Consider the following 27,003-nt stretch of genomic DNA (forward strand, 5'->3'; position numbering starts at 1 on the left):
AGAACATATCAAGTTCTTGACATGTTCTTAATGTGTTCACGGAACATTTTAAGAACAATTCAAGAACACTTAAGTTCTTGATATGTTCTTAATGTGTTCATGGGACATTTTAAGAACAATTCAAGAACTTATTATGTTCTTGACTTGTTCTTAAATTGTTCATAAAATAGTTCACAAACTGTTCAAGAACTTAAGTTCTTGAATTTCTATTAAGATCTGTTCAAGAACTGTTCCCATCTGTTCAAGAACTGTCAAGAACTGTTCTTGAAAACAGGAACTGCTTTTCGCAGGGGTGGGTACGAGTATTATATCAGTGGGGTTAAAGAAGACAACGGGAACGAATATGCGGGTAGCTCTAAGCTGGGTTGAAGTATAGCGTCGCCCCGGGTAAAGGGTACCCGTCTCCACTGATTACCACCTACCCTAATTAATTTGGTTCTTAGGGCCTCTACCTGTTGCCTTTTTATGGGAGGCTCGTTTTCTTTATCACCGACATCAGAAAACGGTCTCTTCAGGGAGGGATTAACCTTAAAGTATACAGGAAACATATTTTAATTGTATTCATTAAAGTCTGTGATCAAAGATAATGTAAATGCATAACGATCATGTTTAATTTTCTTTGCTTTTTATTAATATGATATAGAATCAATAACATAAAATATTTAAAAAGTTTAAACTATATATTATTAAGTAATGAATATCTCAATTTTAGCTCGACTATTCGAAGAATAGGTGGGCTATACTACTCGCCTCAGCGTCGGTGTCAGCATCCGGTTAAAGTTTTAGGGCAAGTCTGGATTTTCACTTATAAGTCCAATATCCTACATTCAATTGACTTAATACTTCACGCAGTTGTTCAGGGTTATCACATGATGAGGTTAGATAACTCCATATTATTCTTTACACAGATTATGGCCCCTGATTGACTATGGAACTTAGGTTAAAGTTTTAGGGCAAGTTGGAATAATTATTAATAACTTCTTTATCCTTTGTTCAGTTGACTAAATACTTCACGCAGTTGTTCAGGACCATCACACAATGAGGTTACATAACTTAAAATTACCCTAAATACAAGTTATGGCCCCTGATTGACTTAGGTAAAAGTTTGAGGGCAGGTTAAAGTTTTTGGGCAAGTTGGGATTTTCACTTAAAACTCCAATACCATTCATTCAATTGACTTAATACTTCACACAGATGTTCAGAGCCATCACATAATGAGGTTAGATAACTCCATATTATCTTTTATACAAATTATGGCCCCTGATTGACTATCACTACTGCAAGCCATAACCATTAAATCATCATTAAAAATACCTTTAAAATTTTAACAGGATTTTAATGGCATCCTTGAAAACCCTGTTAACAGCATCCATTAAAAGTCTGTTAAAAATTAAGAAATAATAGCCATGAAAGTCACATTAAAAAATGACCCTTAAAGTCTTAACAGGACCATTAAAAGCTTTTAACAGGGTGATAAATACCCATTAACATCCCATGAAATAAATTAATGGTCAAATGTTTTAATGACATACTTAAAAAGCCATAAAAAATCCCTTTAAAATCCTGATAAACCATGCAAGATTAAGAGCCATTAAATTTTAACAACCCCATGATTTAGAGCCATTCAATTTTAACAGCCCATTTCATGGTTACTTCCTGACTGGAAAAAATACCATGAAATATTTTAACAGAAAATTAATGGGGTTGGAAGCATGCTTCCGATGCCATTTGGTCAGTTAAAAGGGTCACTTGGACACCGCAAAAAGTGACCTTGACCTTGGGCATAGAAGGCTGGGTGTTGCGCATGACACATCTTGGTATGGAGAATAATTGTGTGAACAGAAGTAATATCAAAATCAAAATCAAGCATGTGGAAGATACAGCTGGGACACGAAATCCGGACAGACAGACGGACGGTCGGAATCGAGCAAACCTATAGTCCCCATACAATTACATGGTAGGGGACTAAAAAACCAGTATGAAAAGAGTTATCAAGCAATTTCCATAAATAACCACTGTAAAAGTCTCTATTTGAAAACAATGTGATAAATTGGGCATCTACTCCAAAGGAAAAAAATGCTCTATTTATCACAATGGTTCCAAAGCTACAGCACTTTCTGGCCAACATTAACAAAAAATTCCCAAGTCTACAAAGAAAAAAAATTCTGTCAAAAGAAGATGCCTTTTACAAATAGTGAAGACAGAGATCAGACACATTTTCCAGCAGGGTCTGCACTGTTTGTCTATATGATCTGCTAGATACGAGTCTTGGCTCTTTGTCATGAAAAACATTTGTCCATATGTACTTATTAATAGGCTAATCAAAATTCAAAGTGGGTGGAGTCTAGCACACATATTCATGAGGTAAAAGGTTAAAGTCCTACTGTGCATATATGTGTGCACAGACAATAGAGTTAATAGGAACAATCATGACATTTTTTCTTTTATTAATGTGTTGCTTTTCACATATAAGGATAATGTGCGTTTTTGAAATACTAAAATCCACTTACCACTTCTTCACCAAACCCTATCAAGTTACCACTCATAAGAATCGTCTTTTCAAGACGATTCTAATGAGTGGTAACTTGATAGAGTTTGGTGAAGTAATAAAGAAATATTGTAAAAAATGTGTAATTTACGCATGCCTATCTGGAGCCCTTTCAACTGAATAAAAAAATGTTTTTAACCAAACATGAACATGTATAACAGTATGGAACAATATTTAACATAAAACAATCTATTACCATTATTCACTGAAAAAAACTAAGCCAAATGACCTAGTTCCGACAAGCACACAGCAGTCTTATTTTTTCTAGGTATATGATAGTCTTGGAACTTTCAAAATAGCATAACCCCTCATGGTGAATATATGGCTGACGTCGCACGAAAAAGGACACTTGGATAAAACAAATTGATGACTCAGCTCTTTTCCAGGGCTATTATTCCAGCATCTAGAAATCTACCATTTGTATTTATTTAAAAGAGAATTTTATGTCCTCTTAGATTGCAAACAGTGTAGACCATGACCAGCTGCCACATCTGTGACGTGGCAGCTGGTCCAAGTCTACACTATTTACCATGTCAGAGTGCCCATTTCCCCGTGATGTCAGCCATATATGTATTTCTCTCGATCCACTATGAATATTAAATCGGGTGTCAAGATAAAAGGCGTAAATCAAACATTTTCCGGCAATATTTATTTTATTTCTCAACCAATCCCTAGATGTTGCAACCCTTTTTAGAATAGTGTCCTCAAGGCAATTCTAGTCACAACATAGGGATTGGTTGAGAAATGAGGATTTTAGTATTTGAAATAGGCTTCTTATCTGGAACTCTGTTAAATGACCTGAGCCATTACATTTAAACAGATATTAAGAAATATTTGCCAACTAAAAGTGTTGATTTGTGTCTGCAAGAATCAATTATATATAGGCAAACAGTGCTCTTTTAGGAGCTGTCTGATTTGGGTCTACAGTTTGCAAAAAGCGTCACTTTACGCTTTTAGCATGAGAAGGGTTAACACTGATTATTTCTTTGAACTTTTAATTTCACATGTCATGCGCATATTGTTCAAACTTCTTTTTCAAGGTGTCCAGGAATTTTTCAACATTAAGTATCTTTATAACATCCGTAACACTGTCAACTGGTAATTTTGTTTTTAGAACACAATAGTTAGGATCAGGATGATTCTGTACATCAGACCTGTTTAATTTGAGTATTCTTTCAGATGTTTTGTTTTCTTGCATATAAATCTTCAGTCTTGGTTCGGGATTCGTTATTATTTCGTTATTCGTGTGCATGTGCACATCAGGGACATCACTTATCTTACTGCTCTCTGTAAAAGGTTGTTTCATGGACTCTGCTTATTTTACCACATGTGTTTCAATTTTCTTGGTAGTAGACTTTCTTTGTTTTGCCACATATTTTATTTTTTTACTATCTAATCTACATGTTTTCCACTGAATAATATGTTTTATCAAAGTTTCATTTAGAATGGTTTGTCCATTAACTGGGTTCGGTAACTCTGCTTCTTTCATCACTTTCTTCACCACCACTTCAGAAAACATGTTACCTCTTTTAATTAAAATCCCTTCCCCAACGTGTTCTTTTTCACTGGAGAGGAGGTACACATTATCTCCAACTGTAAGCTCTTCATTAGGCTTTTCCATTTGTACTGGTACCTTTTTTTTTCGACCTTTTCCCCATTTGCTTGTCCAGCAAATATTTCCGTCTGTTCTGTAGACTCTCTCCAAGTCTTTTCCATAATTCTTTTTTGTGACGCAAAAGCTGTGGTGAAACTTCAAATGCGGCAAAGAATAATACTTTCTTATTGTCTGAGACTTCTGCAAGGGGAGGGGCACGTTTCCAAACATTGGCACTTACTGCTGCATCCCTTAGCAAATTGCGAAAAAATAGCTGTTCAGGTGTTGGTTTTCCTCTTTTAATCTTTCTCTCAAGCATTTCATCAGCAGTAAATCGATTTGCAGTAGAGATTTTACTTTCATCAATAACACTAATGTCAGATTCAGATACAATTGAACTGTCCAATTCTTGCTTCGATTCATGTACAGTACCTTCACTGTCATCAGCATATATCGGTGTTTTATGCTCTTTACGCATGGATAAGAACTTCCTGACTTGGAATCGATCCGAAAATTTTGGGAAAACGTCTTTGACATCTTCTTCAGTAAATTCAAGGAGCATCTCAAATGTTACACCATTTTCTGAAAGCATTTTTTTATTTAAATATTGCAAATAGAAATAGGGGATCTAACATATGTGCTTATTTATTATTGTTTTTATAAAACAAATTGACTGGTTGTAAAAAGAGTTATGCTCTCGCTAAGCTACCGGGACATAACCGCGTAAAAGAAAGCTTACCAGACTGTTGTCACACTGTTAAAGATGTTGTTCAAAACATTATGAATGTTCTCACGGGTAATTATGTTAACAATGAAAAAAATATTGGATGCAGAGAAGAAAATGGGTCGTCTACACAACTTGCAAAGATCTTCACCAGTCACGACATGTTCAGGGGAAGGCCAGACAGAACGCAAAAAGCTAAAACTTGCAGGTACACAGTCACATGATCCAGCACTACCCTATAGGCTTACAAAATTAGAGTTAAGTGAAGCGGACAAATGTGCTAAGAATATCCGCGTACCTATTGGCTTTGGCTTGAAACCATCCCCATTCATAAGTAAGCCTGGCAGCCTCAAATCACATGATTGGAAGCAACTGGCCACACAGGGGATTTTAAAATTCTGTCTCAAAAACACATTGTCACATCAATGTCGAGAAATCTCTTCCTGCTTCTTGACAGTATTAAAAGTCTTTGTCGTGAAAACATATCACTTGATGACATTGATGATATTGAAACAAACCTGAACAGAGCACTAGCTCTTCTTGAAAGAGATTTTCCGCTGTCACTAGCAAACATCAGCACACATATACTTCATCATATTCCTGATGGAATTCGAAGATATTGTCCAGTATATGGAACTTGGATGTACGTTTTTGAACGCTTTAATTCATGGATCTGCAAACGAGCTCTTAATATGAGATATCCAGAGGCCACAGCTGTTGAAACATTTATTATACATGACTGGTGTCACTTTATGATGTCTTCAGGACGTATGCCAAATCAAGAAATTCTTCTTGAAACAAACATTGAAATCCCAGATGTTGGAGATGACAATTCTGAAAATGACAGTTTAGAGTTCTCAAAAGCTCGAGGAACAGAAAAAAGACGTTTAATTTTGTTAAGAGCTAGAGATCTGCGATCAATACATAAGACACTCAATGACCCAGTTTGTGATAAGTGCTCAATATATAAGTACCTTTACCATACAGAAGTCCACCCAATTACAAAAAGGACTGTTAAGAGTCATTATATATTTTGGCAACAATTTGCAAAAATAATAATTGAAAAATAAACATCATCTTTTCAAAATTTCTTCATTTTAGGGTGATGTGGGGATGTATACTTTATATAAAAATTATCAACAGCATTTTCAATTCATTTATGTTTCAGTAGAATTTGATCAATTGTTAAGGACTTTACCATCTTGTTTTCCCTACTGTAACACCTACATCTGTACACATATTTTCTATTCCAATACAATGAGCCAGGCAACCATTAATAAATATGAAAAGTGATTTTTTTTCACTATTTAAATCATAAGATATATGGATTTTAATTATAATGATCCTTATATTTATCCAAATGTACTTCACTTTTTGAAAACATACAATTTATAGCACCAACTTGTTAAAAATGATAAAATTGCGGGTTATTTTGTACAAAAATAAATAAAAATCATGAATAGGGACACCCTAGCATGTCAGAATCACTATTTGCAATTTAAAATATTGTATACAAACAACTTACATCAATACCATTTTGTCCCTGTTACTGTAGGGACACTGGTGTTACACGAAAGACAATTATATGTTATAGGAGTGACATTTCAAGGCAATATTTTTATCTTTAACTGTTTTTATTAAACATATGATTAAGAACTAATACTCTCGAAACTAGGAATGTATTTAATACTAAGACTACTTAAACTTTAGTAGGTAACAAACACATTTTAACATTGTAAGGTAATAAAAGTGTGAACACGTTACATGATGGACGGTTATTGTTACAGTAAAGACACTAAAGTTAACTTGTAACATGTTGACATTATTGTCTAACTCATTGTATTTAAATAACGGAAATAATTACATAATGATGAATAGAAATTTAAACACTAAAACCCTTTAACTAAATTGATATGCGAATGCGTTTACATTATAAGCAAATCTCAGTTTCAGTAGTGACAAATAAATTGACAAAAGTGAATATTTACACTTTATGGGCATCGTCTCCTACACAATTTGTCATTCATGTCTAATTTTATGAAAATAAAAATAACAAATGACTGCATAATGATAAATGGAATATAACAGTTTAAAGATCTTGGTTTATTGTTTTTCGAATGAGTTGTTAGCCTATCTGAGTTACAGTAGTGACAAAGAAATCGACAAGCTGGTAATTAACACCTAACTGACAACTCGGCCAGTTTTTCAACTTCCGCTTATTAAACATTTAGGAACGTTATCTCCTCACACCGACGAAATTGCGAGAAGTTAACGTATGTTCATTTTTAGCAGAAGTTGAAAAACTGGTCACACTGTTCACATATATATCGAACAGTATCATACATTTTATAATAATTGAGTTTGAAATGTTTCAGCCCATGAATGTATCCCTTAACACTGTCGATTGGTGTAATGGCACGGCTTCATAGTTACCCATACATCCAAACCAAATTGTTTCATTTATTTTAAACTAAATGCCTTTGACATGCTTTGGACAGGAATGATTCCCATAACACTGTCGATTGTATACCAATCTTGATCTTATTTACTCTTGGTCAAGTGATAATGTTCGCCTTTTTACTCCCAGTTTGTTTCATACAGCTAACAAGAATTTTTGTTCCTTGAGCGTCCACTAAAATACCTTGATAAGGTATTTTATTGTAAAGACTCATTACATATTTTCCTATGCACAACATAGGGTTGCTGATGTCAAAAGGTTCAATTGTATCATTGTCACACTATGTCTTGGTAGTCTCATGGATACCATCTGTCGGAGGTAACTCATTTGGAACATTATCGAGACAATCTCATTGGAAACAGTGTTGTTGGCGTTTTCAATTGGAGCACTTAGACTGATTACTTTTATAGGATAAGTCTCATTTTTGCATTCTTTAAGAGTTCTCTTTTTGTATTTATATTTGAACTGTCTCATTTGTGCTTTCTATCATATCTGTTTCTTCTGTGTTCAGGACCGTCTCATTTGTGCTTTTCAACGATCCAGTCTCATTTGTGCTTTCTATTGTATCTGTTTCTTCTATGTTCAGGACCGTCTCATTTGTGCTTTTCAACGATCCAGTCTCATTTGTGCTTTCTTTTATAATAGTCTGACTCGTGCCATCTAGTTTCGTTTCGTCTATCTTTATAGTATCATGTGTTTGTTTGTCCGGAACAGTTCCATTGATGTTTTTTTACGGAACAATCTACTTTGTTCTTTCTATTGGAGATTGTATCTATGCTCTCTATCGAAACAGTTTCATTCAGGGTTTCCAGTATTACTGCCTCAATGATGACATCAATTGGAACAGTGACATCTGTTACTTCTATTTGAACAGTTGCATTGGCACAATCTGGTGTAATATAAGGATTGGACGACTCTTCTTGACCAATTGATACATTTACTGTATCATAATTGTTTCAGTGCTATGTTTTAATGTGAACAATTAGTGTTTCTGTCAATGGCATATCCACCATCCGTATCCTTGTGAACATACATTGTTACGCATTTGTCATTTTGATCTAGCTTCATATCATAATAATCGCAATTTCTACATCTTCATTTTTGATTCCCTTTTCACAAACATCAGCATTGAGTTCAGACTCATTCAAATGTAGTTGCTTTGAACGACATTCAAACCCGTTTTTGCCATTGTAGCGTGCGTGGCCAAAGACGCAACAGATCCCTTCAGGTAAATGCATGCTCAACCCTGAAGGAGTCGACTGGTCTTATAATGCAGTATATTCTCCATCCACACGGAGACCTGAATATGCCAATTTGCATACAACCAACCAAGTACACCAACATACTATATTATACTCACTTCCGCCTACATAGAACGTTACATTACTTCTGCCTCCGAAAAGACTCATCTCGATTCTTGGCCTGGGAAACTCGTGGGTAAGGCAACTCCGGTCCGGTAGTTATCTTCATCCCACCGCTGCCACCAATTGTATCATGCGAGGCCAACAAAGCAATAGACGCAACAGATCCCTTCAGAGAAAAGCATGCTCAACCCTGAAGGGGTCGACTGGTCTTTTTATACAGTTCTTCTTATGTTTAATCCCGTCAATCAAAACCATACCATCCAGGTATTTGATTTAATTTCTAACAAGTTCAGCTATTATTTGTACTCTTTATTTCTTCTACGTTATCGGTTTCACCAAATGCAAGAACACTTCTGCAGGATGGAAGGCAATTTCCGTCCGTATCAACTATACATGGGCATAGTTATGTGACAACATATGTAATGCGTTGTATAATATAAGGGTCTTAGTACTCGTGTTGATGGACGTTTTATTTCAATACAATATACTGCTAGATGAATAAAAAAAATACCATTTGATGGTGATAAATAAAATGAGGCATATGTAGTCATTAATGTTTAAACTCATGTAACATGTGTTAACTCATGTAACAGTAAAACACAAAACAGCATTTCCAGCTTGAACATGGCTAACATGTTGAGGATTTCTAATAAAGATATACTATTATAATGTATAGGATACAACTAAATAATTAAAAGTTCAATTTTCCATGTTATCGCATTTACAATTATCAAAATAGTCGGTGAAAATATTTCCTTTAACAAAAGTCGGTCTCTCCAGTAACACATTATCCATAAATTATCATGTGCATTGACAAAATGTATATTATAATTAAAAACTGTTTTCCTGACAAGATTACATTTAAACCGTTTAGCATTTAACTTTAAAATCATAATCACATTGTTTAAAGCTACTTATATGACATACTATTGAGGTTTTGTCTCTACTGTCACAAAAACGGTCTCTCGTGTAACAGAATTATTAGATCTACGAAACAAGAAACCGAAATGTTAGCATTTTCATCTTTAAATGAGTTATTATTTTATACATTGATGTTCTGACTATATTATGTGATAATTTATTACACTATTAATGAATACAACTATATTTTCGTAATTTTTATGTATTGAGTGTCTCTCCTGTAACACTTTGCATCTCTACTGTAACAAAAATGCCCGTTACATGAGTGAATGTTACATGAGTGAATTATTCGCTTGTTTTTATCAAAATAAAATTAATACCTTCTACCTACGATATAAGCAACACATATTCTTTGAATCTTCATTACATACAGATGTAATGTCACATAAACTATACTCATACTCAAATCAATGGAAGAAATATACAGTGTTACATTAGAGACAGACATACAAATTACGCATCTACTCAACGTCCTTTAAGATATCAGTTACTCCACTGTACTTCTAAAATGATCGGCCATTTGTCAAATAATGTTTTGGGAAAGATGACTCCTCAAATGGAGGTTAATAAACCACTTAAGTCATGAACGGATCAGTTATTATTTTGAACAAATCTCTTGTTGTTACAAGTGACTTAAACGTTGGGTACATATTTTGGAAATCATTTTTTTGATGAAGGGATTGAATAATTGTACCTTTTTATGCATTAGTATTTCAGTCAAACATAGAATAAAGTTGGCAGGGTAATTTTGTTTACATAACTCTTGGCAGTTAAAAATTACATAACCATAAATACACAAAATATGACCTGGAGACAGTCAAATTGTGTCATGTTTACATGTTCTAACATGTAAAAATTATGTTTCTATCTGTTTAATATATCAAATGATCTGCTTCCAATGTGCAACACACCATAAAGTTTCATATAAAATCAAATGTTAAAGCTTAATAAGAAGAGTGCTTGAACGCAACCCCTGGGACAGCAAATGTTGCCAAAATATATAATGACTCTTAAATTTACATCAAAGTCATATGAACTAGAAATGCGCAAAACTGTTTCATCATTTGTGTGTAGTGAATTTTCAAGAGGCTCACAGGATCAAAAGTTAGACAAAGGAAAGTTTGTCGCATTTGGAAGAATCTGTTTCTTTGTGGAGCATGTTCCAGAATGTCGGTCTCCGGTCAATAAACAATGCTTTGCTGCGGTTGAATGGTTTGATAGTGTAAAATTTGATGATGATACTGGACTGTGGTTTACAGATATGAAAACTTCTCAACGTTCACTTATAATAACGAACGAGTTATCTCATCCATTAGTGACTGCCGTAGAGCATAAAGAGAATGACTTGATTTGGTTTCTGAACAGTGGCAAAAAGAAAATTGCATCCATGTAGAACAGTAGCTGCATATTATTATATATGATGGAAAAGGTTTTAAAACATGGTGACAGGTGTGCTGTTTGTGAAATAAATATCACAGTAATTTCTGTATTAAGTAATTTAACTCTTTGCATGCTAGTGGTGAATTTTCAAACATGTTGATAACCAATGCAAACAGATTAGATCAAGATGATACTCCACAAAATGTGGGGCCTCATTTCCAAACTGTTTGACACTCATATTTTAATTTTGTTCACTTCTGAATAAAAAAATAGTTCTGGGGTATAAAAAGTTCTAAATTTTTGAAGGCACAAAGTGACATACTGAATTGCCAAAAAATGCTTAAGACGCAAAGTGTTAGCTGTTGAACATTATAACAAAGTTTAAGTATTGAAATTCAGCTGTATTTTTATGCCCCGGCATCTATAGATGCGGAGGCATATAGTGATTGTCCTGTCCGTCCATCCATCCGTACATGCGCCCGTCCCTGCATACTAGGTTAATTAGATTTTACCGCTTCGTCTAGCATCAACATCGCTTGCTATAATGTGTTGAATTGTTAAATGGTTGTTGCCTTGGACCATTCCCCTCCACATGTATCGCCCAACGTTCATTTGACCTTGACCTAATTTGGACTTAGATAGTTTCAAGTAGGCTACTTCATGGTTAACTAGAGTTTACCGGTTTGTCTAGCATCAACACCGCTTGCTATGTTTTTAATTGTTAAATGGTTGTTGCCGTGGACCATTCCCATCCACATGTATCGCCCAACGTTCATTTGACCTTGACCTTATTTGGACTTAAATAGTTTCAAGTAGACTATTTCTTGGTTAACTAGATTTAACCGCTTCGTCTAGCATCAACACTGCTTGCTATAATGTTTTGAATTGTTGAATGGTTGTTGCCTTGGACCATTCCGATCCACATATATCACCCAACATTTATTTGTCCTTGACCTTGATCTAGTTGGGACTTTGAAATTTTTTAAAATATAATGTCAAGGATACCACCAGGGGCATAAGCGTTTATTGAACGCGGCGTTCTTGTTTTAATTTTTTTTTAATATATTTTTTTATTTTAAAATTTTATTTAATGGGTATTTATAAAATAATGGCCATTAAATAACCATATTGGAAGTGTTGACATATTTTCTTGTGGTACACAGATTGTATAACTGAAAGTTTTGAAATTTTAATGGGCTTTTATATTAGATTGCAAAACCCCCAAACTTTAATGGGCATTAAAATGTGACTTGGCTATTTCATGGCCATTAAAAAAGAAAAGCAGCTTATTAATGGGCATTAATAAACATGTTAAAAAATTGTATAACAAGATTTCATGCTTTTTTATGGTCATTATTTTTGTAAGATCTGTTTCTTCATTGTTTAAGGCCATTCTGGGTATTATTCATGGCCATGAAAAGGATATTTCAGGGTATTTTAACAGGCTACCCCATTAATGTCTTAAACCCTGTTAAAATTACTATTACAGGATCTAATGGTGGTAAATTAATGGGTTTTTCAAGTTTAACATACATTTAATGGATAAGTTACTATAATTTAATGCCCTGTGTATGCAGTAGTGTGTGTGTTTTATATTGGTTTGAAATGCTACCTAGCGTATTGCGGCTGTCTACAGCATAACTGTGTGAATCAGAACTGGTAGTGTTTGAGTGATTAACACAGTTCACATTTCCATGTAAATAAAATAAACAGAAAGCAAAAATACAAATAATTGTTTACGGTTTATTCATAAATTTGATATTTTCCAATAACAACAGTTCTACAAATGTGACATTCGCTGCTGGTAATGGAGCATGACTGACAAGATAAATGTCCACAATACACTTTTTGTTTGTAACACATCCGCTTTTCTTTTCATAGTTCAGACAGGTCTGCCATCAGGCTAACTCAGTCGATAGGTTCTGACATGTCCACAGGAATGTTCGTTCTGTTCGTTCTTGGAAGTGACATGCTTTATGGGTGATATCGGTCTCATCGTCGGTGCCACACTCTGCTGTAGTGCTGCAGCCACCAGATCAAACTTTGGAGGTATAATAGAGTTCAGCTTTTTCGCGGTCAGCTTCTTCGCTGAGGTCTGCTTCGCTGATGAGGTCGGCTCAGCTAAGGTCTGCTTCGCTGATGAGGTCGGCTCAGCTGAGGTCTGCTTCGCTGATGAGGTCGGCTTCGCAGGTGTGTGATTAATTAACATCTCTGTTATATTTCTAATTTGGATCAAAAGTTCTCTCTTCAACATTTCTGCGTTTCGTTCTGGTAAGTTCCTGAGGACTTTTGATATGTTCATGATTGTAACCATCCATGGCATGAATTGCGTTGACGTCGCTTCCATTTGATATTTTTAGAGCTTCAAGGTATGTATACTTTATCTTCAACATACAGTGAATGATGAATAAATGAGCTAGTTGCTTTATATACTAGAGACATACGTCTTCTCAGAGGTCCGTGCTGACATCACAGACCTGAAAAATAAATAATAAACATGAATAATTCATAATGTGTGTTTGTGTTTACGTAAAAATCACTTAATTGTTATGAGTGATTAGCACGTTTTGTAGTTGCAACTCTTGTCGCATTTCTTCTTTCATGCTGAGGTGATGCCAGAGAAGGTCTCCTAGTGTGGTGGTCTTTCGAAATATCTTGGATACTAATCGCATGTCAGCCAAAATGTTAACTTCTTTCTTCCTACCACAGCGCTGTGAAATGTTGTTCAAGTCTGTTTTTTTAATTTTTCAAGTCATTTTTTAGCTTTTGAACCTGTGACAATAGGTCTCCGGTCTTCTGTTTCGGTTTGCACATCTTGTTTGGAGGTTTAATGGAAATCGCTGTATTTTGCAATATTTTCACACATTTGTGAAGTAGTGAAAGAAATTTTCTTAGCACGTCCAAAGTGCGCTTAGATATTCGTGTTATAAGAGCTTGAAATTATAATGCAAAGGAAACATGAGTTTTAATTTATGTTTGAAGATTTTGAAAACATGAGATGAAATTTAAAAATTGCTTTCTCGTGAAAGTGAAGTGATCATTCCTGTTTGAAGCATTTCAAAAGACGAAAGTCTTCATGATGCTTAAATTTTGTTTCGCTCATTCGTTGTATAACTATTGAAAATATAGTTCGTTCGTTGACCTTGGTTTGCAAATTTGCTTTTAACTGTTTCCTAAAATACTCCAAGAAGGGCCCTGAAGTGGAGGAGTATTGTTGGGCAAATTCGTCACAGCGCTCCTCAAAGCAAACTGTGTCATCTGCACTCACTATGCCATCATGACCAAAGACGTTTTTCATCATCTTTTTCCTATCGTTCCTACCTAACCCTACATCGTTATTGCCTTTACCAGTGCCCTTTCATCATCTGACCCAATAACCAATTTTCCTAAGTTGGCACCTGGTAACTTTAGCCTAAGATGGTGGAAAAATTGGGCGTATGTTTCATAATCACTGCAATCGTGAATGGTCCTATGCAGATTGGGGGTTCTCCTGTTAGAGATCTGGTGACTGTTAATTGCTTGTAACACATCACTGTGACATGCATTTTGCAGAGCATAAATGTCTTATCGACACCGAGAACAGTTTGACCTGAACAGCAGAAAGTCTTTATATCTGCCAACTGCTCATCGATGTAGAGGAGGATTGAAGGGGGCTTTCCACTATTTCTGATGATGGACTTAAAAAAGGGATGACCTTCAGAGACCATGTTCTCTAACTCAAGAATTTGGTCCGCCATGTTATTTGAGTGACCATTAGACTTCTTACTTTTGACTCGCTTATAATACTGCCTATTGTAGATCTGTTTACGATCTGACAGACCAGTGACCTCATCAAAATTGTTCTTCAGATGGTTGTAAATTTGGTGGGGCTTGACCTTATCTGTCATTTCATCAATATAATATATTTGTGAACACCTCTTTGTCGCTTCTTACATACTCACTAGACTTACTAGATGCCTTTCCGTGTGGGGCAAGACCTGGGAATTTCCCCAAGTACTCGACAACAGCTAAGGAACTTTGAAGACCCCTATCCCCAAGCCAAGTGACCCTTTTTTGTATTTGTTATCAAGTTTAGAAGCTGTGTAGTACCTGTGAACCACGACAACCTTAGCCTTTTTAGGCTGCGGGTTCACAGGTACGTACACAACCTTTTTCTGGACAACTTTTCGGACACAGTACTGTTCCTGGCGCAGGAAGACGGTACTTAGCGAACTATCCGAAGCTAACAGATAGTAGAACTTTGGGGATGTCCCTGATGCACTGTCCAATGCACCACAGTCATCTCCAAAGCAACTGGCTTTCTTTTTAGTCCTTTCTTCAAAGTTTCTTGTGTTGTCAAGGACGAAATACACGTTCTCTTTAACTCCCGTAGGTACAGATTTTAAGCCACATTTATCTGATAATCATCATCATCATCATCATCATCATCATCATCATTAACAGCAACACCCACATCAACATCAGCATCATCATCATCAACAACAGCAACACCCACATCAACATCATCATCATCATCAACATCATCATCATCATCACCATAATTATCAACAACAGCAACACCAACATCAACATCCTCATCAACATTAACATCATCATCATCATCTCTCACAATATTGTCATCAGCATCCATCATACGAACATCATCGTCGGTGTCACAACCCAACATCATCATCATCATCATCATCATCATCATCATCATCATCAACAACAGCAACACCCACATCAGCATCATCATCATCATCATCATCATCAACAACAGCAACACCCACATCAACATCATCAACATCATCATCACCATTATTATCAACAACAGCAACACCAACATCAACATCCTCATCAACATCAACATTAACATCATCATCATCATCTCTCACAATATTGTCATCAGCATCCATCATACGAACATCATCGTCGGTGTCACTGGCACTTGTCTCGTTTTCGCTTAACACGTCATATCTGCTAGTCAGACTAATGTTCGACTCCACGGAAACGAATGACTTTCGTGAAATGTGTTTCCGTTTTGGCACGCGCCATGTTGTAGATTTTGGTGCGCAGTCTTCCTTGACGGCGGACATGTCCGGCGATGACAACGAAGTGTCGCTGATGTGAACAGGTGTGCTGGCCTTCTGTTTCCCGACACGTTCTGGTTCCGGTACTGGTATGAATTGGTGATACACCCAATACTGCCGAGAAGTGGTTCACTATATTGTACTGTCCAGGAACTGGAATACTGCCGTATCCGTGCCACAGTATATATAGCGGTGGGTGGTCTCTTCCAGTTTCAGTTTCAAACACTCTATTCAAGGATATATGGGAATGGTCATCACGTCCGTTAACATGCGGGTAGATAACGCGTATAGGTCGCTCTATGGCATCTGCCAGGGAGAGAACTGCCCATGCACTAGATGCCGAACCAATTTTTGCTGAATCCAAACATGCAGATGTGTACGAGCCGGATTGGTCTCTTATAAGCCGAGCCAGGGGATGATTCTTGAAGAAATTCAATTACAGAACAAGACCAATACAAGTGTGGTAGCGAAGGTACACGCTTAGGGATTCGTCGCCTTTCAGCAGGATGGACATGGCGTTGAACAGACAGTCGCCGTCCCCGGATGTTTTGTGTGGTGTGCCCCGGATATCGTCGACTTAGTTATCCAGGACCATTGCGGCAGAGTTGTCCACTCTAGGATATCGGTCGACCAATGTAGACGGCAGTTGCAGTTTTTGACGGAACATCAGCTCCTGGTCTTTCCAGACGGCCTTTCTGAGGTTCTCGAAGGAGCCATTCTGTGCCGCCTTAAACGTTTAAAATACGATGTTAAAAAATAGTTCATCTTATTGTTGTTAGCAATATACACGGTAAAAATTGCGTTTAGATCCTAAACATTTTCCTAAACGCATGTTTGGTCTCCGATTTTCAACGCGTTTAGATCTAAACACTTCACGAAACGCTTAGATTATTTATAAACGTGTTTAGAAAATCCACATGTAGATAATAAACGTGTTTAGAAAATCCACATGTTTATAATGTTAAACATGTTTAGGTAATCACAACTACAGCTATCACTCTGGTGATTAATACCCCCGAAGTATTAACTTGAGGTCACCTGTACCATGTTCGACCTTGTCTTGCAGCGTATCACAAAACAGTTACATCAATGGTACTTGAGATTATGACCATTTGCTTAGTACAAAACACCAATTAAGTCTCGAAAAAATTGAACAGTACAAGCATTTTAAATACAGTACAATAATTTTAATTTATGTATATACATACGATTATCAACCCAGATTAACACACATGCCCATTATGGTTATATTCTTAGACATCAACCTTACGCCAACTGGTAATAGTGTAAATGCTGATCAGTCTGCTGGATAATTTATAGAACAGAACAGAACAGACCAGACAGTTTATTAAATACACATATGTAATAATGTACTCTATCAGTGTCTAAACCTATAATTTTAACAAGTGGTTAACAATACCTTTATTTTCCCCAAAGTTTGGAGTGCAACACTGTGTATTAAATAATGCGAATGAACATATGTACAATATATGTAAGCATACGACAAAGTCAAGATGAATAAGAACATGTATATACAGACGCATATGCCATCCCATTTTTTCGCTTATTAAAATATTCATTTCCAGACAAAAACAAGGAATAATTCATACCACAAAGTTATTCTAGTAATAGAACCGATCAATGCGTACACATTAGATAAACAATGTTTGTCAAATTCAAGTATTTAGAATCATTATCATCACCTGTTTCAATTGATAACATAATAATAGAATTGCTGTTTTGAAAACGACAAAAATTCACTTTAACATCACAACAGCAGAAATTTCTTTCATAACATCGTTCTTATTTGACGAAGACAGTAATTCATGGAACTCAAAACAGATTGATTAACATAGTAATATCGTTTAAAATATGATTTTCTAAGTTGAAGAGTGGTCCAATTAACAGAGCTCTCCGAAAAATAAGAGCAAAGGTTACACTTGCAAAAATATACATTTTCCAAAGATTTGCAGACATACAAAACTGTCAACAGCATTGTTAAATAAAATAATATGATGCAACCACAACATAACTGAAATGCTATAAATATGGTCAAATGAGGTTGACTCTGATATAAATGGCTACTAGAATAGGTAAAAAGCTCAGTGTTCAACAATATATTGTCAATGATGTTAAGGTGATGCAGAAGGCATCATGAAGTAATATGCCTTCAACTTAACAGTTGTAATCATTAATTTATGAGGCATTTTCCATTTCCTTTCCACAATCTTTACATACCCTGAGCTTGTGTAGAATTTATTTGTATTGTCTTCTAGGATAAACTGTTGAATAAATCCCAAAAGCTGAAAGTGCTTGGGGTACAACAAGTCCCATACATAGTATGCAAACATAATAGGCCCGTTAGGCCCTCAATCAAACCATCAAACACGAGCAATGTCTTTGCCTCACTAATGATGGCACATCCTGCCCTGGTCCCATCGACATTCATCACTAATGCCAAACTTGGAGGTGTCCCTTTAGGTACTTTTGAAGTTTCCAACTCACTGGCCTGTCAATAAACATTTATTTTTTAAAAAGCTTAATAATCAAAACAGACTGAAACTTTAATAAATTACACATAGCCTGTTCATTGTATAGCAACAATGTTATGACTTGTGTATAGAGCCTAAAGATAATACTCAAGAGTTGAAGAAAACAGTTAACAGATGGATCTGTTTGAACTATTAATTCTGTAAGACTTTTACCACATGGAATCCTTGCAGACAGCTGGCTTCACAAAGTTAAGGTCACATTCTTCTGGCCGATCATCCAGTTAAGCAATTTGAATTAGGACGGAGAAGAGTTTTGACTTACCAAGCATCGGAAGATCAATGGTTGGGATGTCTTGGACTTCTTTGCTGTGTACTTGATCCTGCTCTCGAGCCGTTCCAGCACTTCCAGTTCATCAGGTGTAGAATCATCATCCTAGCAATCAGGAGAAGCTGACTGTATTAACTAGAAAATAATTTGACCCTACAGGACAGGAACCTCGCCTTGTCGCGATACACAAGTTAAAAAAAATCCTACCAAGTACCACAGGTGGTGACCTCTACACCTGCCAGCACTATACTATATATTCAAGCAAGGCATAGTTCATTACCCAGGGTGATAAAATTACTTTAGTTACTAACAAACGTTTGGATGGGACTTTAAACCGAGGGTACAACACCACGAGCATGTTAGAGAACCCGGCTCCAATTTCTCGAAACTTCCTTTACATGTAGATAATACGCATTTTCAATATTCTACAATGAAACCAACTCTCAAGGAATATCTTAATGATAAATATGCTTAGGAATAAATAATATGTTAGAATATGAATGTAGCAGTATTAACCGGTATTATTTTGTTGTTTCTTTCTATTGAAATTGTTTCAGTTTATTAAAAACCGTTTTAAAATAGTTATAATTACCTTTGTGCTTTCTTTTTTAACTGGCTGTATAAAAGTTGTGCTATTATCCAACAAAAACAAACATTCCACTGAATATTTGAATGAATTCACACACCAGGCTAGCCTGTTATCAACACCTAATTTACTCAATAAAAGTGTCACATTGCATCGCCAGAACAACCTTTATCTCCATAGCTGGTTTCATATACCAGTACACACAAATATTGTCCCTGTTATGTTGCTGCCATAAAACGCTGAATTGAAATAGCTTAAAATGGCAGAAGCAATTTTGACATTAAAAAAAATCTTTAAAGTCTATTACAACATAGCATGTTTTGGCACAAACAATTTCAGCCAATTTTAACAGATCTCTCCTACCAGAAGCAGCTTACAACAGATAGAATGTTTTGGCACGTCATAATCCCACATTATACTTCTTACATGGCCAGTGCCAGAAGCCGCTTAGTTATTGTAGTATGTTCTGGCTTGGATTTGTATTGTACGAATCATTTTTCATAATGTCTATTGCAAAATAGCATATTCTTCCAGAAAAAATACATAGCACTGTAGAATAGCTGGTTTGGTTTTTGAGTGATAAATATGGAAATAACCCATATATAGGCATGCAGATAAGTGCATTATATCCGGATGGATACCCCTCATCAAAATATGCCAAAAAGTGAAAATCACCAAATTGCATACATAGCATGTTCTGGCACTAACCCATCGAGAAATGAAAAAAAAATGAATGGAGGCATTATACGTTTTAAAAAAGAAAAAGTATTCTTCTGGTGTCATGCCAAAGAAGTAAAGGGTATGTAGGTATGAAAAGTGTAAAAAAAAGTATTAGGGAAATTGTTTCTTGAGATTTGGTTTGTTACCCAAAACTATAAATTATATGCTTATCAACATCTATACAATCAGTATTAAGATCACTGGTATTGTTAAAAGCCATGAACACCTAATTGTTATATTTTAATGTCAGAATTCAAACAAATATAAAAAAAATTGTCTGAAAGAAAAAAAAGAAGTCTGGGTACAAAAATAGGGTAGGTCAGGAGACCTGAAATAAACATATTTTTTACGCCTTATGAGAAATTAATATACATGTCAATGCAAAAGAACACGGAGTTGAATGTCATTCAAGACAGCGTAAAGAGTATGAACGTGTTAGTCTTCTGAGTATGAAGGTCTTAGTCTTGCTTCTTTTTTGTGCTGATACTCAGTCCACTTGCTGAGAATATGCCCCTGGTATTGAGTGGAATCTGTTGGAGCATGGCTTGCTGGAGGTCATAATTTGACATGTCAGCTAGGCACGGCAGGGTTAACAGATTTCCTTCCCTCGACACCACCAATAGAGCACTGCAGTAAAATTGCACGGATGTCTGTTGTTTGGCACACCCAGAGCAGATGTTGTTGTTAACTTTCTTGTTTCTGCAACCTGAGTGTATGGAAAAGACATGTTTGCTTTTTTGCATTGAACTACAAAGATGAGTTATTGAGCATGCAGTAATTTGAAATGGTAAGAAACAGAAATATTAAAGTATGTCTGATAAACACATATAAAAAAATTGTGGTTAGATTACACTAGCAATTGTCAATAATTGTTTAGTTGTAATTGTGTTAAAAATGTAGAAACTATTTTTATTGCTATCAAGTTTACCTTGATGACCGTAGTGACGATGTTTTATTATGTCATGAAAGATTACTGTTGTAACAACTGTATAGCAAGATGTTGTGACAGCACAATAGGTATTGAATTAAAATGCAAGTGCAATTAAATATCTGCAAAGTTTGTAAAAAAAACCCACACTAACTGGCATATGAGCAGCTTTGATAGACATGAGCCGGTTGCACTCCCATTACTGTAAAGGGCTGGGGTTCAGGTGATGTATGAGTATCTGCCTGGAAGTCTGCGTCATCACATTCATCAACGTGAGACTCAAATGCGAAGTGGGTTGATGGCAGGAACAGTAAGGGGCAACATTTGAAATATATTAACAGTATATAGAGAATTGAAACAAGTTTGAATTGAAACAATAAAATAACTACTTTTTTTCAAAAATAAACCCATCATTGAAGATTAATTTCATTTTAAAGAATTCAAGAATATAATTGTTGGCATGGACAGCAAAGCAACGATTTCATTAAAATATATTTAAAATCTGTGACAAAAGGTTGTCTTAGTTTTACTAAATCCTATTTAGCAAACCTGAATATGCGAACACATCTTGGACGCTTTAAACGGAGTCATTGGAATAGTCCACGTCTTCGAAGTGCGTAAAATACACCCAACGCAGAGTCACTATTGTGTAAGAATTTTCCAGGAGCATTTCTACTCCATGTTTGAATCAAGCTTTTAAGAATAGTTTCATTTGGACAACAAGACAATTTATGTGTTTCAGCAATGATAAGGTTTTCTGTCGTATCGACGGTAACCTTAATTTATCTTTTATAAAAGAAATTACCCCCTTATAAATAGTATCCTTAATGATTGGATGATCTAGACCTTGTAATAATATCAATGTAATGTTCATTCAAAATGGCCCTTAGGTGAGCGACCTAGGGCTTTCTTAGCCCTAATGTTTGTTTTAATGAAAATATTTATGCAGGAATAATAGTGCTGTGATTTTGTAAAGTACTGGTGCTTTAGTTTTGTTTGAAACTATGTTTTATTTATGTTCTAGTTGATTGCAACTGTATATCATACAAGTGGAGGCTGAGCTTTAAAGTGTTAATTTGTTAAATTCTATATTTACGCAATACAACTACTGTGATTTAGTACGGTATTGGTGCTATGGTTTTATTCAAACTATTGTATATTGTATAAGTAGACAGTATATGATTGATAAAAGTGTATACTCAGCTCGTCCCTGTAGCTCTCCTTGCATGATTACAACATTTATTAAGGGCTCATTTTTCGCAGTTGTTTTTTTTTTAAAAGTACATAAAAAGGCATTGTATTTGTTAAAATATTTGAAAACAAATTTTCGATTCCAATAGTCACAGCTGTAATCCTGTTGTAAGATTTAAATGATATTTTATTAAATGTGAAATTTATTTTGTTCGAGAAATTGCATAGAATGTTCTAGGTTTCTATTTTTTCTATTTTGTGTATTGTTGTTCTTTGCATGAATATGTATTACATGTTAAATAAAATATTTAGATAATTTAGCTTTCGTTGTTATGAATGCATTAATGCAATGTGTTATATTGTTTAAAATGAGATCATAGTAGCCTTGTCTTTGTCCGTCCGTTCTTCCATCTGTTCGTCGTGCGCTTGTCTGGAGAAACACACAAATAACAGATGGTATTTTTAAAAATATAAGGCTTAGATAGAGGACAATGTTCACAAGTGAAGTACGCAAAAAATATCCTAGCTTCAGACATTGCTCATATTCTCCGCCTTGAGCTTTTCCTTTATGCTAAAATTGGTAAACTGCTTGTGCGAACCATAACTCACTAAAGACCAAATTGAATCAGTCAGTTGTAACAATGGAAAAAAGGTAGCAATTAAAGATCGTGATGTTCCAAGGGGTCTGTAATCCTACCTTCTTTTGAACTGAAATATCTCACTTTGCCATATTTCATATGCTCCCCTTCGAAAGGAGTGAGGTACATGTATAGTACTTTATCTATGGACCAAATCTTTTTTGATGTTAGCCCACTCGGCTCTTATGTCCTCTAATTGGTGGTGACTTAGAACATTTTGATATTGATGTATGCTTGGCCATACAGGTCCTCAAACTTGGTTTAGTGGTACAGATTGACGAGCAGATGACCCCTATTGATTTTGAGAACTACGGTCATTGTTCGGGTGGTATTGGACACAGAAGCATGATTGTTCAATTGATAACAAGAGTATGCTGTGTATCATGGTTTTCAAACAAACTTGGCTGGGAGGATGGTCATAGACAGCATATGACACAATTGATTAAGAGGTAAGTAGATAAAAAGTCACGGTCGTGGTGACCTTCATCAAAAAAGCTTTGAGTATGCTTTGTCCTACGGTTCTTTATATTGACAGTGAGTTTGGTTATGACCAAACGTTGATCCCTTTTGATTCTGAGGTCTGATTGATTACTAGAGTCTGTTGGTGATACATTTGAGCACCTAAAATTGCTTTAGGTATAATTGCAACCTGTTGAATACAGTGACCTTTTAATCTAGAGATCCCTCTCAAGTTAAATAATTAAAATAAAACTCTTATTCAAAATCAATAGACATTATATGTATAACAAACATTAATTTTGAGTGATTTTAACTTCTTACTAAATAATGCATTATGAAAACTATTTAATCTGATAAGTGTGCCAAATTTATTTCGAATGTGATATTCCTATCTTACTAGAAACTAGATTTTTTTTCCATTACACCCATCGTTCGTCAACCTTGTAACAGCGTCCTAGTTCTGTCAAACTTAGACCTTGAGAGTGCGACAAGCATACCTACGTCGTGTCGCCGATGCAGAGGAGGATGGGTAGTATATCTCTCGTTTTTCTTTAAGATTATAAATGAGAAAAAGCTTGATACATTTATCTTAACTGGAACAAATAATATTCCAATTTAATGTCTATAAATCAGATTGACTTCCCCTAGTAACTGTTACACTGATTGTTTCTTCTGTTTTCGAATCTCCTCCACCTCAGATTTCTGTCTCTTTAATTAGTCTTCCTCCACCTCAGTCTTCTGTCGAAATTTCCTCCACCTCAGTTTTCTGTCGAGTCTTTCTTAAACTCAGTTTTCTGTCGAGTCTTTTCAAACTCAGTTTTCTGTCGAGTATTCCTCTACCTCGAGTCTTCCTCCACTTCCGTTCTCTGTCGAGTCTTCCTCGACCTCAGTTTTCCGTCCAGCCACCCTCCACCTCAGTTCTCTGTCGAGTCTTCACCTTAGTTCTCTGTCGAGGCTTCCTCCACCTTAGTTCTCTGTCGAATCTTCCTCCACTTCAGTTATCCGTCCAGTCACCCTCTACCTCAGTTCTCTGTCGAGTCTTCCTCCACCTTAGTTCTCTGTCGAGTCTTCCTCCACTTCAGTTCTCCGTCCAGTCTTCATCCACCTTAGTTCTCTGTCGAGTCTTCCTCCACCTTAGTTCTCTGTCGAGTCTTCCTCCACTTTAGTTCTATGTCGAGTCTTCCTCCACCATAGTTCTATGTCGAGTCTTCCTCCACCATAGTTCTATGTCGAGTCTTCCTCCACCTTAGTTCTATGTCGAGTCTTCCTCCACCATTGTTCTATGTCGAGTCTTCCTCCACCATAGTTCTATGTCGAGTCTTCCTCCACCTCAGTTCTATGTCGAGTCTTCCTCCACCTTTGTTCTCTGTCGAGTCTTCCTCCACCTTAGTTCTATGTCGAGTCTTCCTCCACTTCAGTTTTCTGTCCAGTCTTCCTCCACCTCAGTTTTCTGTCCAGTCTTCCAGGACCTCAGTTTTCTGGCGAGTCTTTCTCAAACTTAGTTTTCTGTCTTTGCAGAGAGTCTTCCTCAAACTCAGTTTTTTTGTCTTTGCATGGAATCTCTCGCCTCCTTAGTTTTCTATCCAGTCTTACTCCAACTCAGTTTTCTGCAGGGAGTATTCCTCCACCTATATTTTCAACTCAGATTTCTGTTTCTGTAGGGAGTCTCCTTCCACATCAGTTTTTTGTCAAGACTTTGTGTTTCTGTACGGAATCTTCTTCCACCTCCGTTTTAAGTCTCTGTAAGGAGTCATCATCCACCTCCGTTTTCAGTCTGTCTTCCTCCACCTTAGTTTTCTGTTTCTGTAAGGAGTCTTCCTCCTCCTCTGTTTTTTGTTTCTGAATGGAGCGTGTAACTCTACGAAGAACAGTAGTTCCGAAGCAAATTCAGTAGTTCCAAAGCAAAATTAAAACAAAGACAAATGACATTTGTCTAAATTAGTAAGATAATTAAAAGTCAAATCAAACTTAAATGTCAACTACTGTATTTGCAGTGAACTGAGATTACTAATCACCAAACCTTATCGCCTTAATAATAGATATGATAGAAATGTTACACAATAACGAATGCTTTGTTAAATTGACTTGGAAAATATTACTCAGCAGCTCCTATAACAAAATTTTGGAACAGGTCAGCAACTATCCTCAAACTTGCTTTTCATCCTACAAGACCTATTAGGGACATTCGTCAAGTTAGTGTGACAGCTGTTGTTATACTTAATTTGTGTATGGAGCATAACTCCCAAAAGTCCTCGATGTATTGTCTTCAAACAACATTTACAGATATATCGAAATAAAAAGAAGTGCAGATCAGAGGAATTCGTTTCTTTCTTTAATCAGAGCATTACTCCAAACTTCTTAGTGGTATTAACATGATAATGTCTTTGGCATTATAACTGCATTTTTCATCGCAAAATGTCAGGTTATAGAATGGCGAAGACCTTCGGGTGTGCGGGTGTTGTTAGCATTCATAAGTAGTTTTTCCATTTCATAATGTAACAATTGCTGTCTGCTCTTTTTTGACGAACAGTGTTAAAGGTTATTATCAATTTCATAATTTCAACTATGTTTAGCATTGCTATTTATTATATTTTTACCACGACCAATGTGAACACTTAGATTTAGAACACTTTAATAAGTCATTCATAATTATATGGATCGGAAATGAAAGCGTAACGACGACTAAGACGCGATTAACGAGGACAGACAACGTAATTTTAATGTGTCTTCCGATACGAAATAAAATTACAAATTGTGAAAACATATGTAAAGTCTTTGCAATTCAATATTCATATAACTTTACCAGAGTATGTGGCTTAATCATATATATATATATATATATACATATATATATATATATATATATATATATATATATATATATATATATATATATATATATTTCAAATATACAATGGGCCATTTATAGCACAATGAAAGTGACCATTTGGTCTCAAAATAATGTTAGCGCTCAAGAGACCAAATCTTTGTGAATGAAGGTCAATGTTAATTGTGGATCAGCATTTAAAGAGTCGGCTACATGGTTCAGTATAAGAATCCTGTATTTATAACCCCTTGTGTATCAGCAAGAGGTTTTAAATACTTCCTTCTGGTTTCTTTGCTAGAATATACGACTATGAAATTTAGGTTAATGCAAATTTGTGTTTAAAGCTCGTAGAAGGTCAAATATTAAAACCATACAAGTAACATTATACGAGCGTATTTGCCATATGTACAACCCATTCTTTATGAAACGTATTCAGAAGGTTGGAACATGAGTTCTATAGATCATACCCAGTCAAACAGTAGGTTATTGTTTCAAATTTAAAATAAGAAACACGTTAACAGTATGCATAGAGGCCACATTTTCGACGTAATCATTTCTAAACAACTGATGATCAGTTAGGTCAAAATTACATATAATATTATTATGCATGAGGTGTAAACGAAGATAAAATATAATATGTGAAAAAATCGTTATAAAATGCAAACAAAGAGTGCACAAACCCAAACAGAAAACAATCATGAAAAGTATAACCGCTTCAATTATAAACAATGATGCAGTCATTATATAATGTTTGCATAAAAATCGTCGAATTAAAC

General features: G+C 35.6%; 2 protein-coding genes across 2 annotated transcripts in view; one reads left to right on the forward strand and one right to left on the reverse strand.

Moving 5' to 3' along the window:
• Nucleotides 1–27,003, forward strand: part of LOC128244122 (uncharacterized) — a 51,766-nt gene that overhangs the window by 13,053 nt on the left and 11,710 nt on the right. The window lies entirely within an intron of this gene.
• LOC128243100 (uncharacterized) lies at nt 3,824–5,148 on the reverse strand. The gene has a single exon (XM_052960628.1). The coding sequence runs from the start codon at nt 4,732–4,734 to the stop codon at nt 4,156–4,158; it is 579 nt and encodes a 192-aa protein (XP_052816588.1). The 5' UTR covers nt 4,735–5,148; the 3' UTR covers nt 3,824–4,155.

This window comes from Mya arenaria, chromosome 8 (assembly GCF_026914265.1).
Source record: "Mya arenaria isolate MELC-2E11 chromosome 8, ASM2691426v1".
NCBI lineage: Eukaryota > Metazoa > Mollusca > Bivalvia > Myida > Myidae > Mya > Mya arenaria.

Coding starts and splice junctions, on each gene's coding strand:
- LOC128243100 (XM_052960628.1), bottom strand. CDS start 4,734: ATGCTTTCAGAAAATGGTGTAACATTTGAGATGCTCCTTGAATTTACT.